This window comes from Bombina bombina, chromosome 6 (genome assembly GCF_027579735.1).
Source record: "Bombina bombina isolate aBomBom1 chromosome 6, aBomBom1.pri, whole genome shotgun sequence".
NCBI lineage: Eukaryota > Metazoa > Chordata > Amphibia > Anura > Bombinatoridae > Bombina > Bombina bombina.
In genome coordinates this window covers 169,296,426-169,313,235 of record NC_069504.1, presented here as the reverse complement: position 1 = coordinate 169,313,235, position 16,810 = coordinate 169,296,426, and the positions used below count along the sequence as shown (strand labels likewise).

Here is a 16,810-nt window from a genome sequence, read left to right as displayed (position 1 = left end):
ACCCCCTAACACTATACAAACCCCCACCAGGGGCCCTTAAAGGGCCTTTGGGGGGGCCCTTAAAAGGGCCTTTGGGGGGGCCCTTACAAGGGCCTTTTGTAGGGCATTGCCCTGAGATAAATAGCTCTTTTACTAAAGAAAATAATACAAACACCCCCTAACACTATACATTACACAAAATAAGAAACAAATTATCAAAAATAAAAAAGAATTACAACTAATCTAATAGCCCTATCAGAATTAAAAAGCCCACCCAAAATAAAAAAAACCTAGCCTACAATAAACTACCAATGGCCCTTTAAAGGATTAGTCAATAGAATGAGAGCTGTTTAAATCCTATTGGCTGATTTGAATAGCCAATAGGATTTTAGCAGCCCTAATTCCTATTTGCTGATTCAAATTTTTCAGCCAATAGGAATACAAGGGACGCCATCTTGAATCGTGTCCCTTGCATTGAAGATTCAGTGTACGGCGTAGACTGTATGAAGATGATGTTCCGCGCCGGTTGTCTTCAGGATGGACCCGCTCCGCGCCTCCGGGATCAAGATAGAAGATGCCACCTGGATGAAGATTGAAGAGGCCGCCTGGATGAAGACTTCTCTCCGCTTGGATCAGGACGTCGCCACCGGGATGAAGGTTGAAGAGGCCGCCTGGATGAAGACTTTGCCAGGATGAAGATCGTTCAAGCGGGACTTCAAAAACTATAAGTGGATCGTCAGGGGGTTAGTGTTAGGTTTTTTAAGGTTTATTGGATGGGTTTTATTTTTTAGGTTATGGTCTGGGCAGTAAAAGAGCTAAGGGTAGCTTAGGTTATTTTAGATAGTTCTTTTATTTGGGGGTGTTGGTTGGGGGGTGGGTTTTACTGTTGGGGGGTGTTTGTATTTTTTTTACAGGTAAAAGAGCTGATATCTTTGGGGCAATGCCCCACAAAAGGCCCTTTTAAGGGCCATTGGTAGTTTATTGTAGGCTAGGTTTTTTTTATTTTGGGTGGGCTTTTTTATTTTGATAGGGCTATTAGATTAGGTGTAATTCTTTTTTATTTTTGATAATTTGTTTGTTAATTTTCGTAATTTAGTGTTTGTTTTTTTTGTAATTTAGTTAGTTGTTTTTTTTTGTAATTAGATATTTTTTGTAATTTCTAGAGTAGTGTTAGGATTCTTTATTGGTAGTTTAGTTTTATTTCATTGGTAGTTAGTTTAATTTTAGTTTAATAATTATAATAGTTTTATTGTTAGTTTAATTTTTTTTTTTAATTTGACAGGTAAGTTTTAATTTAATTTAAGTTAGGAAAATTGTAATTTTAATATAAAGTTAGGTGGTCGTTAGGTTTAGGGGTTACTAGTTTAAATTAGTTTATTTTGTTTTAGGGGTTAATAGTTTATTTTAGTATATTATTTGTGGGGGGCTTGCGGTTTAGAGTTTAATAGGTTTATTATAGCGGCGGTGTGGGCGAACGTCAGATTAGGGGTTAATAATATTTAAATAGTGTTTTTTATGCGGGAGGGTGGCAGTTTAGGGGTTAATAACTTTAGTATAGTGGTGACGATGTCGGGGAGCGGCGAAATAGGGGTTAATAAAAGAAATTAGTGGCGGTGATATGGGGACTGGAAGATTAGGGGTTAATAAATTTAATATAGTGTTTGCAATGCGGGAGGGCCTCGGTTTAGGGGTTAATAGACAGTTTATGGGTGTTTAGTGTACTTTGTAGTTATGAGTTTTATGTTACAGCTTTGTAGCGTAAAACTCATAACTACTGACTTTAGATGGCGGTACAGATCTTGTTGTTTTAGGCTGTAACGCTCACTTTTTAGCCTCACCGCAAAACTCGTAATACCGGCGCTATGGGAATCCCATGAAAATACGTCATTTTTATGTGTGCAGGACTGACGTTGCATTACAGGCTAAAAGGTGTGCGGTACAGCTATACTGACAACACTTGTAATAGCTGCGGTCCTGTTTTAACGCTGAAAATGCCATATTTTCAGCATTACAAGCTGCAACGCAAAACTTGTAATCTATCTGATTGTGTTCACTCCCGATGAGTTAAGTAGGAGTCAGCACAGATCTGTCAAAATAGATGTGGCAGACTGTCCCTTTAAATAGCATGCTTCCTTATTTTACACATTTAATAAAAAGCACTTATAAAAATTGTAAGCAACCCCAGTTTAACAAAGTGAATTTAGGATATTTAAAGGGACATAAAAAACTTTTTTTTTCTTTCATGATTCACAGAGTATGCAATTGTAAACAACTTCTATTATCTAATTTGCTTTGGTCACTTTGTATCTTCTGTTGAAAAGCATACATAGGTAGGCTCAAGGGCAGCTATGCCGATTGGCTGTACATGCACTGTATGTCTCTGTCATTGGGTAACCAGAAGTGCTCAGTTAGCTCCTAGTAGTACATTGCTGCTTATTTAACAAAGGATACAAAGAGAATGACGCAAATTTGAGAAAACAGCTAAATCAGAAAGTTGTTTAATATATGCTTTATCTGAATCATAAAAGAAAAATTTGTAGTTTCATGTCCCTTTAATTTTTTTTTAATACTCTAAATATCCATAATCACAGGTTATCATTATGGTTGCAATACATTGCTGGACAATGGCCTACATCAAATTGTTCTGCAGTGAGTTCTGTACTATTATAGTCACATTTTTTTTTACAAACATTTACTTCTCAATGTATAGAACGAGTTCCACTGTCAAGGATGTCAGCATTGCAAACGCACTTTAAAAACAAACAAATTAAAATAAATAAAACCTCCCACTCTAATATATGCCCAAATAAAAAAAAGTTCAAGAAAAATAAAACAAAACTCGAGACAACCTAATCAGTATTGAAATAGCAAGACCATGATCGTGTCTTTTTAAATTCTACGTGCTGAGTCAAGGTCTTGATGAAAAATCAAGCGTTACTGATTGAATCAGCAGTAGTTTCTACTTGGGACAAGCAGTACTCTGCATGCCCTAAGCAATACTTATACTATGTATTTAACACCTTTTGTGGAGGGGGTTAAACACATAGAGCTGCAGTATCGCTTGTCCTTAAATTATATTGTCTACTGAATTAGAGCATGCAATTTGTCGCCTATAACGGCCCTTAAAAAAAACGAACACCCACTGGCCAGAGACTTGAGAAAAACTGATGCAGTGAGTCCCAAAGAATTTCTAATATGATTTCACCCAAAGAAAGAGACCCATCGGCAGCCTAACAAGCATTTATGAATCTAGACCAATGTGTTGCTGCCAAGAGATTAAATATAATTTACAAATGCATTGTGCATCCGTTGAGATACACACACACATACACTCACACACACACTCACAAACACATACACACACACACACACTCTCACACACATACACACACACAAATACACACACACATACACAAACACACACACAAATACACATGCACAATCACACATACATACATACACACACACACACACATACATACATACATACACACATGCACATACATACACTCACACACACATACACAAACACACACACACCTACACACACACACACACACAAACATATACACATGTACACACAAACATACACACACACATGCAAATACACACACTCACTCACACACACATATACAAACACACACACACACACTCACACACATATACAAACACACAAACATACATACACTCACACACACACACATACACACTCACAAACACACACACACATATACAAACACACACAAACATACACACACACAAACACATACATGCACATATACAAACACACACACACATACACGCACACACACACACACAGTATATAATTTGCATGAATGTATTTATTTTGTTTTGTTTGCAGCTGGAATATTTTTGTGAAGTACTCACAATGCAGCAGTCTGGATATGTTATGGTGATGGATTATTTGCAAAACAACTTCAGACAACAGCAATACCAGTTTTCCGGACAAGTGTTTTCATCTTATACAGGGACAGAAGAAATTCATGAAGCTGGTAATTATTCTGCTTCCTTTATGAAATCTGCCTTGATAATAAAAATCTGTTTGAACATGCTACATGATGATCTGTAGCTACAGACGTACTTTACTAACCTCTTAAACACACGAAAGGGCTACAATGCATTCCTGATTTGTGTTACCTCTTCTATTAGGGTGTTAATCATAAATGATTTATGAGTCATTTTGAAGCATAATGCCGGATAAAGGACTTAAACGGGCTGAATCAGATTTACTTACATAATGTCAAAAAGCAGAGCTTTAATCAGAGAGTGGTGTGTTGGGGGTAAAATTGTTGTATAAAATATAAAGATTAGTTCTTTTTGCAAACTTTAATATTAAGGCATTTACTACCTTAATCACTTATATCCTTACTTAAAACATATATCCCTAAGGCTTGTTTTTTTATTATATTAATTACAATATTTTCAATGGATTAAAAATGCTGTGGAAACAATTATATGTTATTTCTAGCGTTTATATGTTAGTACTGCAGTTTACATTATCACTTTGGGCAAAATTCTAAAAACTATACTGGGTGAGACATGAAAAACCAAAATGACACCCTAAAAGGGATACTAAAGCCAATTTTTTTTCTTTAATGATTCAGATAGAGCATGCAATTTTAAGCAACTTTTTAATTTTATCCTATTATCATTTTTTCTTCTTTCTCTTGCTATCTTTATTTAAAAAAAGCAGGAATGTAAAGCTTAGGAGCTGGCCCATTATAGATTCAGAACCCTGGATAGCGCTTGCTTATCGGTGACTACATTTAGCTACCAATAAGCAAGTGTAACCCACGTTCTGAACCAAAAATGGGCCGGCTCCTAAGCTTACATTCCTGCTTTTTCAATAAAGATAGCAAGAGAAAGAAGAAAAATTGATAATAGGATTAAATTGGAAAGTTGCTTAAAATTGCAAGCTCTATCTGAATAATGGAAGAAAAAATGTGGTTTAGGCAGAAGTTTAGAGGTTTAAAGGTTATAAATTATGTTAATATAACAATGTTGGTTGTGCAAAGCTGGGGAAATAGGTAGTAAAGGTGTTATCTATCTTTTTAAACAATACAAATTAGGATTAGACTTTCCATGTGCTCGGAATATTTACATAGAGCAAGCCCTATACTTTTCTATGAAAGGCACATTGCCAGTCATCTGTACAGCGACAGTCGGACCACTTTTTTAGAACATTTCACCCAGAGAGAGCTTTGCAAGACTGACAAAACAGAAATCAACATTTCTCGGCCGACCTAGAGACCCTTTGACCATCAGCCCCATAATGAATAAGTAACTAAGTCTATCTTATTATCCAGCTAATGGTTACAAACAAGCTCTCTATTTTAAAAGAGGCACATTGTAATCTAAACATTTTCTCTGTGGCTGTTCCTGTGCTGCTTAAAGGGATATGAAACCCAATTTTTTTTCTTTCATGACTCAGATAGAGCATGCAATTTTAAGCAACTTTCTAATTTACTCCAATTATCATTTTTTCTTTGTTCTGTTGGTATCTTTATTTAAAAAGCAGGAATGTAAGCTTAGGAGCCAGCCCATTTTCGGTTTAGCACCTGGGTAGCACTTGTTGATTCGTGGCTAAATGTAGCTACCAATCAGCAAGTGCTACCCAGGGTACTATTCAAATAATGGGCTGGAAAATAAGACTATCTTAATGCCTTTTCAAATAAAGATACCAAGAGAATAAAGAAAATTAGAAAGTTGCTTAAAATTGCATGCTCTCTCTGAATCAAGAACACATTTGGGTTTCATACCCCTTTAAACCAACTCTTTTTTTTTTTTAAGTATACAAATTAGCCAGCGAGCAGGGGATACGTTTATATTAGTTGTACAAAAACATACACAACCCCCTGTGAGTTTCATTTAAAATTTACAGCTTTTACCTTTATTTTTTAATGTTTATTTTTTAATGTTTTTATTCTGAAAAGGTTTTAGACCTTCAACTACATTTTAATGAAAACCAATTTTATTTTTCTAATTTTGGTTTAGTTCTGTCTGCATTTGGTAGTACAGACTGAGAAAATCTGTTTGCTTAAGGGTGCATTTGGCATTATATCCACAGCCCTCAAATTGTTGCCACTACAAAAAAAATAACAAATTATTCTGCTAATTATACTGCATACTAATGAAAATATAGAACTAAATGTATCACTAAACGTTGGCCTGTGATCTGTTTGTTTAACTACTTCATGCAGGGGCATATTAAGGCATAGGCCAACAAGGCCGGTGCCTAGGGCAGCAGATTTTTAAGGGGCAGCAGAATTTTGAGTCCCTAGGGTCACTCTACTGAACTCAGGGACGGGTGGCTAAATCAACCAATTACTAATGACAGAATTTTGAGTGCCTAGGGCAGCACAAAACCTAAATACGCCCCTGACTTCATGCCTAACACTGGTTCAAGTGAGAAAGAAGATCATACTAGGAATAGAGACAGGAGCAATTCTTCTGTTATATTAATTAAAACCTAGAGGTTTGTGCTTTCATTGAGTAGAGCAGTGCAAATAATCAGGACTTGTGGCAATGCAAATATAAAACATACTTCATACCTATTAAGAAAGAGTCATGGGGTCAATTTACTATTGTGCGGACAGACATGATACGATGTAGTGTATCATGTCCGCCGCACATCGATAAATGCCGACAGCATACTCTCTCGACATTTATCATTGCACCAGCAGTTCGGGCTGATTGCTGTCCGCCACCTCAAAGGTCTTAGGACCACTGCTTCTTAACTTCCGCTTCAGGCGGAACTGAAGCGGAGTGGGTTGGAAGCAGCATCTGCTGCTTCGTAAATCGACCCCATAGACACTTTCTACAGCAACAGAGAATTTACAGGTTTAATTTTGTCTCAGTAAGAAGAAACACTAGTGAAGCAATGTTCCCCTTTATCTATGAAAGGTAAATGAAATGTATAATGGTTTAACTGTACAGTATCTTATTGTCCTAATAATACTTCCCACAGCATAGGAGTAATGGGTTTGGAGATAGGGAACATAAATATTTTATAGCATTTTGGATAAAAGTGTTAACAAGCTCTTTTGCGTATTCCCCAGAGTATAAATAACATGCGATAAAGCCAGTAGGAATTATAAGAGAAAATGCAATTTATTAACAATGGTGATCTATTAATTAAGCAAATTGTAGGAAAATGCAGTCAGCAATAGCAAAAATAATCAGGGTGATTCATTTGTAATCAGCAAGATTGCTACTTTGGGGTAATGTAACAAATGCCAATATACAATTAGCAGACCTGTTTCCTAATAAAAATAATGCAATAATGGTGTTTTATTACTTGGATTATGCAATTGAAAATATAAAGCATTTTCAATGATTTTATATAATAGTAACAAAACAATAAATTCCCAAGTGTATGTGCCAATCAGTTTGGTGTTGCTGGAAACTAAGTATTGGCTTTGTGGAAATGTGATTTTTACGCTATGGACCCCATTTATCACCATACAGAGAAGGTTCACATCCGGAACTTAGTCTGTCTGGTATCACAGCGAGAGGGCAACATCTGCTGCCTATAGTTATCATTGTACAAACATTGCTTGTGCATCCGCACCCCCTGCTGTCAATCAACCTGATCAATCTTAATACCGCAGCTACTTAACTAGTGTTTCATACTCACTCGCATGAGCCTGAAACGCCAGCTTTCAAACTGCTTCTGAAACTTTATAAATGGAGCCCTGCGCTGCGTGTGATGCTTTTACAAATGTGTTAAGAAGTATTACTGCACTATAAGACAACTAGAATTTGCGATATTACATTTGGGTATTCCTTTATACAGTGTAGCTATACAAAGTCAAATGTATTATTCTTGTAAAAAACTTATGATGCCCATCCCTTGGAAAACACAAAATTGTAAAAAAATAAATATTATATATATATATATATCATATGTATATATCTATACCAAATAATGAGGAACAAATTGCAGTAATAGTCCTCTCATGTTAAGGCCACCTTTGACAAGATATCACTATTTTCCCCTAATAAAATATATAGCAACATTATGATAAATTAACTATCATTTAAATGAATGTCCTTACTTCTTTGTTAAGATTGGTCACTCCCTTGTAATCCCTTTACCATGATTACCTCACTTACTGGATATGCTTTTCATGAAATATATTTACATTTCTGCTATGGTTTTTTCTACCCCAGGCTTTCATGACAATATAATTTTTAAAAAAATGGTGATTAAGGTGGTGTATATAGTTTTCTTTGAGCTATAGTTCAAGAGTTCCCCTAAAGCAGAGCAAGTGCTCAAGATAGGCATATACATTATTCTAAACCATTCATCATGGAGCAAACATTGTGCTTAGCTGTACCAGTAGCAAATATTCACTCCCCACTGTTAAATAACATAGCAGAGAATCCCCCACTGTTAATGCTGCTATCAAAGGCTCAGGTAGCTTTATTTGAAAAAAGAAAGAGTATGCAACATAGAAACAGGCTTGAGTAGATAACATAGAAACAGTCCAGGGCCCCTCTAGATAAGATATAGGGTCCGGTTTATTAAGGGCCGAATGGCCCCTGATGCCCCTGTTTCTGCGCAAGTCTTCAGGCTCGCCGGAAACAGCACTTATGAAGTAGTAGTCTTAAGACATTCGATCGAGTTGATTGACACCCCCTGCTAGCGGCCGGTTCGCCACAAATCTGCAAGGGGCGGCATTGCACAAGCAGTTTACTAGAACTGCTTGTGCAATGTTAAATGCCGACAGCGTATGCTGTCGGCATTCAGCAATGTCTGGTGGACATGATACACTACAGCGTATCATGTCCGCCAGACTTTGACAAATCAGCCCCATAGTCTTTATACATCAAGACCTTCCAGTTGTCCACTTAAAAAGGACAATCTATACCAAAATTGATATAGTTCATATGAGCAATATAGATAACATTGTGCTCTCTCCCGTGAAGTTGTGTATGAACCAGCATTAATTGGCTAAAATGCAAGTCAAATGATAATAAATAAATAGCCATGTGATAAGGGGGCTGTCAGACGAAGCTTAGATACAAGGTAATGACAGAGGTAAAAAATATATTACTATAACCATGTTGGTTGTGCAAAACTGGGGAATGGGTATTAATGGGATTATCTTTTTAAACAATAACATTTTGGAGTAGACTGTCCCTTTAAAGTTGTATATTTATAAGCACTTGACCTCAATACACAATCAATATTTCTTGATTACAAAGCATCAGACAGAATGTTTTTGTAAAAAGTGCATATCCTGCAACAACCTTTTCTACCAAAACTTTTGTATTATTATATTTGATTATACCAAACAAGAATAAAATAACAATTGAGAACATATTCTTTTTACACTTTTATGTCCCTTTAATGGATTTAACATTTCTAAAAAAAAAGGCACAGATTTAGCACTGTCCCATTTTATCATTGAAAAGTTGTTGTATAATGGTTTAACTAATATTTTCACACTGATTATACAATATCAAATAAACAGTCATTTAAAAGAGCAGATTAAGATGCTTCTCCTAACAATGAGGTGTTGCATGGGTTAAGAAACTACAACCACACGATTATATAGAGGTTCGACATCCAAATTAGTAGTTAAATCCCCCTATAGGTTTTAAGAAGGTTGTGTTATGGGCATTTTTACTGCCCATGGCCAGAAAGCAATCAGCAAGTTGCAAAAGTTTTTAGGGGGGAGAGATTAAACCATTTTGGCCACCAAAGACACTCATGTATGTAGTCAGCAGAGTTAAAATGGCAATAACATCACTAAATGATACATTAATCTGTAGGTCATATTTTCACCTTGTTTCATTACTAAAATTCAAATACTAATTTAAAGGTGAGTTTTCACATTCTAAGCATATGATTAGCATTAACCCCTAAGCTTTCAGGAAGGACTGCAACACATCACTGTATAATATTTCACCTAGATTACGAGTTGTGCGTTCGGGTTTTAACGCTGAAAAAATTGTTATTTCAGCGTTAAAACAGCACCGCAGCCGTTACAAGTCTTGTCGGTATAGCTGCACTGCAAGCCTTTTAGCCTGTAACGCAACGTCAGTCCCGCACATGTAAAAATTATGGTTTTTCATGGGACTTCCATAGCGCTGCCATTCCGAGTTTATCCGTGAGGCTAAAAAGCTTGCGTTGCAGCCTATACCGGCAAGATCTAAAAGCAGTAGTTATGAGTTTTACGCTACAAATCTGTTACATAAAACTCATAACTAAACTGTCACAAAGTACACTAACACCCATAAACTACCTATTAACCCCTAAACTGAGGCCCTCCCGCATCGCAAACACTATTTAAATATTATTAACCCCTAATCTGCCATCCGCCCACATCGCCCCCACTATACTAAAGTTATTAAGCCCTACACCGCCGCCACTATAATAAACCTATTAACCCCTAAACCGCAAGCCCCCCACAATGAAATATACTAAATTAAACTATTAACCCCTAAACCAAAAACCCCCCACATCACAATAAACTAATTTAAACTAGTAACCCCTAAACCTAACGCCCCCCTAACTTTAGATTAAAATTACAATTTCCCTATCTTAAATTAAACTTTACCTGTCAAATTAAAAAAACTAAGTTTAACCCCTTAATGACCAAGGACGTACGCCATACATCCTAAAAAAAAATATGGTTAATGACCGAGGACGTATGGCGTACGTCCTTGGTCTGGAAAGCAGCTGGAAGTGATCCTAATCGCTTCCAGCCGCTTTCCGGTTATTGCAGTGATGCCTCGATATCGAGGCATCCTGCAATAACCCCCCTTGGCCATCCGATGCAGAGAGAGCCACTCAGTACTCTGCACCGGACATCGATGGCCGGTATCGTTGGTGGGTGGGAGCTTAAGTGGGAGGCGGGTGGGCGGCCATCGATGGGCCATATGACGTCGAGGGGGGTGGGATCGGGGGCGGGATCGCCGGGGGACGCTCACGGATGCGCGCATGTGCACGGGAGGGTGGGGGCGGGCGCGTGCACGGGGTGGATGCGGGTGGGAACGGCTACACTACAGAAAACAATTAAAAATAAAAGTTGGGTAAAAGTATTTTTTTTTTTAAAAATCGAAGTGATCTGGGAGGTGGAGGGGGGTTGTTCTTTGGGGGGGAAGCTACACTACAGAAAAAAAAAGAAAAAATAATGAAAAAGCATTTTTTTGCAGAAACTGGGTACTGGCAGACAGCTGCCAGTACCCAAGATGGCTCCCAGTAAGGCAGAGGGGGAGGGTTAGAGAGCTGTTGGGGGGGGGGAATCAGGGAGGTTGGGGGCTAAGGGGGAATCCTACACATCAGCATATGTAAATATGCTGAAAAAATATAATTTTTTTAAAAAATACCTTTTATTTTAGTACTGGCAGACTTTCTGCCAGTACTTAAGATGGCGGGGACAATTGTGGGGTGGGAGAGGGAAGAGCACTGTTTGGGAGGGATCAGGGGGTCTGATGTGTCAGGTGGGAGGCTGATCTCTACACTAAAGCTAAAATTAACCCTGCAAGCTCCCTACAAGCTACCTAATTAACCCCTTCACTGCTGGGCATAATAGACGTGTGATGCGCAGCGGCATTTTTTGGCCTTCTAATTACCAAAAAGCAACGCCAAAGCCATATATGTCTGCTATTTATGAACAAAGGGGATCCCATAGAAGCATTTACAACCATTTGTGCCATAATTGCACAAGCTGTTTGTAAATAATTTCAGTGAGAAAACTAAAGTTTGTGAAAAAGTGAACGATTTTATTTTATTTGATCGCATTTGGCAGGGAAATGGTGGCATGGAATATACCAAAATGGGCCTAGATCAATACTTTGGGTTGTCTACTACACTACACTAAAGCTAAACTTAACCCTACAAGCTCCCTACAAGCTCCCTAATTAACCCCTTCACTGCTGGGCATAATACACGTGTTCTGCGCAGTGGCATTTTGTGGCCTTCTAATTACCAAAAAGCAATGCCAAAGCCATATATGTCTGCTATTTATGAACAAAGGGGATCCCAGAGAAGCTTTTACAACCATTTGTGTCATAATTGCACAAGTTGTTTGTAAATAATTTCAGTGAGAAACCTAAAATTGTGAAAAAGTGAACGATTTTTTTTTATTTGATCGCATTTGGCGGTGAAATGGTGGCATTAAATATACCAAGATGGGCCTAGATCAATTCTTGGGGTTGTCTACTACACTAAACTAAAGCTAAAATTAACCCTAGAAGCTCCCTACATGCTCCCAAATTAACCCCTCCACTGCTGGGCATAATACACGTGTGGTGCGCAGTGGCATTTAGCTGCCTTCTAATTACCAAAAAAAAAATACCAAAGCCATATATGTCTGCTATTTATGAACAAAGGGGATCCCAGAGAAGCATTTACAACCATTTGTGCCACAATTGCACAAGTTGTTTGCAAATAATTTCAGTGAGAAACCTAAAGTTTGTGAACAAAATTGTGAAAAAGTGAACATTTTTTTTTATTTGATCTCATTTGGCAGTGAAATGGTGGCATGAAATGTACCAAAATGGGCCTAGATCAATACTTTGGGATGTCTTCTAAAAAAAAAATATATAAATGTCAATGGATATTCAGGGATTCCTGAAAGATATCAGTTTCCCAATGTAGCTAGCGCTAATTTTGAAAAAAAGTGGTTTGGAAATAGCAAAGTGCTACTTGTATTTATGGCCCTATAACTTGCAAAAAAAGCAAAGAACATGTAAACATTGGGTATTTCTAAACTCAGGACAAAATTTAGAAACTATTTAGCATTGGTGTTTTTGGTATGTGTAACAGATTTTGGGGGTCAAAGTTAGAAAAATTGTGTTTTTTTCAATTTTTTCCTCAAATTTTATAAATTTTTTATAGTAAATTATACGATATGATGAAAATAATGATATCTTAAGAAAGTCTATTTAATGGCGAGAAAAACGGTATATAATATGTGTGGGTACAGTAAATGAGTAAGAGGAAAATTACAGCTAAACACAAACACCACAAAAATGTAAAAATAGCGTTGGTCCCAAACGGACAGAAAATGGAAAAGTGCTGTGGTCATTAAAGGGTTAAACTAACAAACTATTATAATAATTAAGCTAAAATTAAACTAACTACCAATTAAATTAAACTAAAATACACATTAAAAAATCCTAACTCTACTCTAAAAATTACAAACTATCTAATTACAAAAAATAAAAAATACTAAATTACGAAAAAATAACAAACGAAATTATCCAAAATAAAAAAGAATTACACCTAATCTAATAGCCCTATCAAAATAAAAAAGCCCCCCAAAATAAAAAAAAACCCTAGCCTACAATAAACTACCAATATTTACTAATAGTCTACCTAGTTAAAATAAATACAAACTTACCTGTGAAATAAAACTAAAACTCCAGCAAGCTACAATATAACTATTAGTTATATTGTAGCTAGCTTAGGTTTTATTTCACAGGTATTTAGTTTTAAATAGGAATTATTTAGTTAATAATTGTAAGTTTAATTGAGCTCTATTTTAATTATGTTAAAGTTAGGGGGTGTTAGGTTTAGGTTAAGGGTTACGGTTAGGGTTAGGGTTACGTTAGGGTTAGTTTTAGGGGTTAATATATAGTTTAATTTAGGTTGTTGCGATGTGGGGGGCTGGCGGTTTAGGGGTTAATAGGTTTATTTAGTGGCAGTGTTGTGGGAGGCCAGAGGTTTAGGGGTTAATAACTTTATTTAGTGGCAGTGATGTCGGCGACTGGCAGAATAAGGGTTAATAGATTTATTATAGTGTGGGCAATGCTGGGGTGCAGGGGAATAGGGGTTTATAACTTTAGTATAGTGGCGGCGATATTGGGAGTGGCAGATAAGGGGTTAATAGCTTTATTTAGGTGGAGGCGATATCGGGAGTGGAAGATTAGGGGTTAATAACATTATGTAGGTGGCAGCGATGTTGGGGGCGGCAGATTAGGGGTGTTTAGACTCGGGGTTTATGTTTGGGGGTTAGGTTTAAACGTTATTTTTTTTTCCCCATAGACATCAATTCATCAATACATCTGCGATTCATTCCGCGATCGCAGGTGTTAGGCTTTTTTCTGACCCGCTCTCCCCATTGATGTCTATGGGAGAAGCGTGCATGAGCATGTCAAAACAGCACTTGGATTGTGTGCGGTATGGAGCTCAACGCAGCCATATCGCACGCACAAGCCGTTTGAAAACTTGTAATGGCTGCGCTATAGAGGGTTATATAACGCAACTTTTGTTGCATTCGTTAATTTCCCTATAGCGCACATAACTCGTAATCTAGGTGAATGTTAGCTCTGCCTGGTTAAAGGGACAGTAAACACCAATTTTCATATAACTGCATGTAATAGACACTACTATAAAGAATAAAATTCACAAATACTGATATAAATATCCAGTATAAAACCGTTTAAAAACTTACTTAGAAGCTTCCAGTTTAGCTCTGTTTTAAAAGGTTACTGCAAGTGGGAAATAGCAGACACTCCCATCCACCTTCCTTTGCATATGAAAAGACACTACCCAAACAGAAGCAAGCTGGAGTAGGTATACGTCGGTATTCTCCTAAAACTTTGGGGCTTGTTAAGGAGTCTGAAAATCAGAGCAATGTTATTTAAAAATAAGCAAAACTATCCATTTTTAAATAAAAATAAACCTGTATGGGCTTTATAAATGGACCATCTACAATACATTTATGCAAATAAACATCTAGTGTATAATGTCCCTTTAAGAAGACATATATTTAACCTGCACCCCTGTATTCCCAATCTTTTGGCCTTCACCAGTAGTATATTTTTAATAAACTAAAATAAATTTTTTCAGTTCTTGGCTATGGAATAGGAAGTATTATTTTATGCTTCATTACAAAACATTGATACTGTATATTCATAGGTTTTCTATGTTGAATATATTCATAGGTTTTGGAAATTATGTCCTTGCAAGACAAAAACGTAGGTTACCTTTGTTTTGATATGCAGCTGCATAAAAAGGAGATTTACATACCTATTTGGAGTGCTTTGTGATTAACATATTTATAGAAGACATATTTCTGTTGCTTTGTATAAAGGCTCCGTTACATTGCCTTTTGTAGAGAACCAAGCAGACATGCATCATGGAACAATCTCCAATAAAAACATTCTTCTGTCTGTGAATGAGCATATTAATTTTTATTTTATAAATTTGGATTCCTGTGACAGTTCCATAATGCAAAAAGAACTCAACAGTGTTTAAGTGATATATATGTATATATATATATATAAATATATATATATATATATATATATATATATATATATATATATATATATAATGGAATTATTGGATCAAGCTATCAAATTTCCGATTCATATGAAAAAGCTTGTAAAGAATAACATAAGGATTCCTTTCAATATGTAATGAAAAAAATACCTTATAAATACAATTGGCCAGATTACAAGTGGAGCACTTTAGTAAACGCTTTTGCGAGATAGATCACAGTGTTCTTTACACTCAAATCCATATTACAAGTGGAGTGTTGTTAAAATTGCCATGAATTTTATTTGTTACAAGCAATCGAATTTACCGCTCAAACTTTTTATGCGAATAGAGTTTGTCCAGATGAAATAGTTGCACTAAATTGCACTATGAACCCCAAAACCACCACCCCCCTACATTGCAAACTACCCTTTACACTATTAACTCCTAAACCGCCACACACCCCACCGCAAAGTAAGCTTCTATACTTATTACCCCTAATCCAGCAGGCCCCCCCACATTGCAAAGTCTGCACTACACTATTAACCCCTAAACCGCCAGCACCCCCACATCACAAAGTCTCCACTACACTATTAACTCCTAAACCACCAGCATCCCACATTGCAAAGTCTGCAGTATAATATTAACCCATAAACCACCAGCCCCCCAATGTAAACTAACCCACTAACATCTAAACCCCCTAAGTTAACCCAAAATAGACTAACCCTAGCTTTACAAAAAAAAAACTACCTTTAAAAAAATAAAAACTTAAAATAAATATACCATTATTATAAAAAAAACTAATTGTACTGTTAAAAAAAGACCATTACCAAAAATAAAATTACACTACTTAAAAAGATAAACAAATAACATTATAAAATAATAACAAAAAAATTACTAAAAAATAAAAAAAAAGAATAAAAGATAACCTATTCTAAAACTAAACTACAAATTAAAAGGGTCTTTTGTAGGACATTGCACTAAAGTGATCAAGCCCTTTTCTGAAAAAAAAACTACAACCCTCTAACATTTACCACCCACCCCCCCCCCCCCCAAAAAAAAAAAACTACCTAAAAAAATACTTGTCTAAAAAGTTCCCTGTAATGGGCATTAGACTGACCCAGATTAAAATAAAATAAAAACCTAATCTTAAAAAAACACCCACAAAACCAAACCCTTAACTCTAAATCTCAAGATGGTATTCACCGAAGATGATGGTGGCGGTGCACCATCTTATCCCAGTGATGGTCCATCTTCTTATCTTCCTTCCGGCAATGGCAGCAGTCTTTATCCATCTTCAGATCTTGAACACAGAATTTTGAATGCAAGGTACCCCTTTTATATAGGGATACCCTTGCATTCCTATTGGCTGATTTGCATGTTCAAATTCAAATCAGCTTATAGAATGAAAGCATTTTCTATTGGCTGATTTAAATGTGAACATGCAAATCACCCAATAGGAATGCAAGGGTATCCCTAAATAAAAGGTTTAGCTCGCATTCAAAATTCAGTGTGCGGCTGGTGACCACATGAAGAGGACCTCCGTGTTGACCCTCTGAAGGTGAAGATCACCACCACCACTGCCGCCTG

The 16,810-nt window shown here is 36.6% G+C and overlaps 1 protein-coding gene across 2 annotated transcripts in view; it reads left to right on the top strand.

Annotated features, from left to right (window-relative positions):
• The window catches only part of PTPRZ1 (protein tyrosine phosphatase receptor type Z1), a 380,311-nt gene that overhangs the window by 175,211 nt on the left and 188,290 nt on the right, over window positions 1-16,810 (top strand). For both annotated transcript variants that reach the window (XM_053716675.1, XM_053716674.1), the window contains exon 8: window positions 3,842-3,992. In XM_053716675.1, coding sequence (XP_053572650.1) covers window positions 3,842-3,992 — 151 coding nt within the window. The remainder of the gene's footprint in view (window positions 1-3,841; window positions 3,993-16,810) is intronic.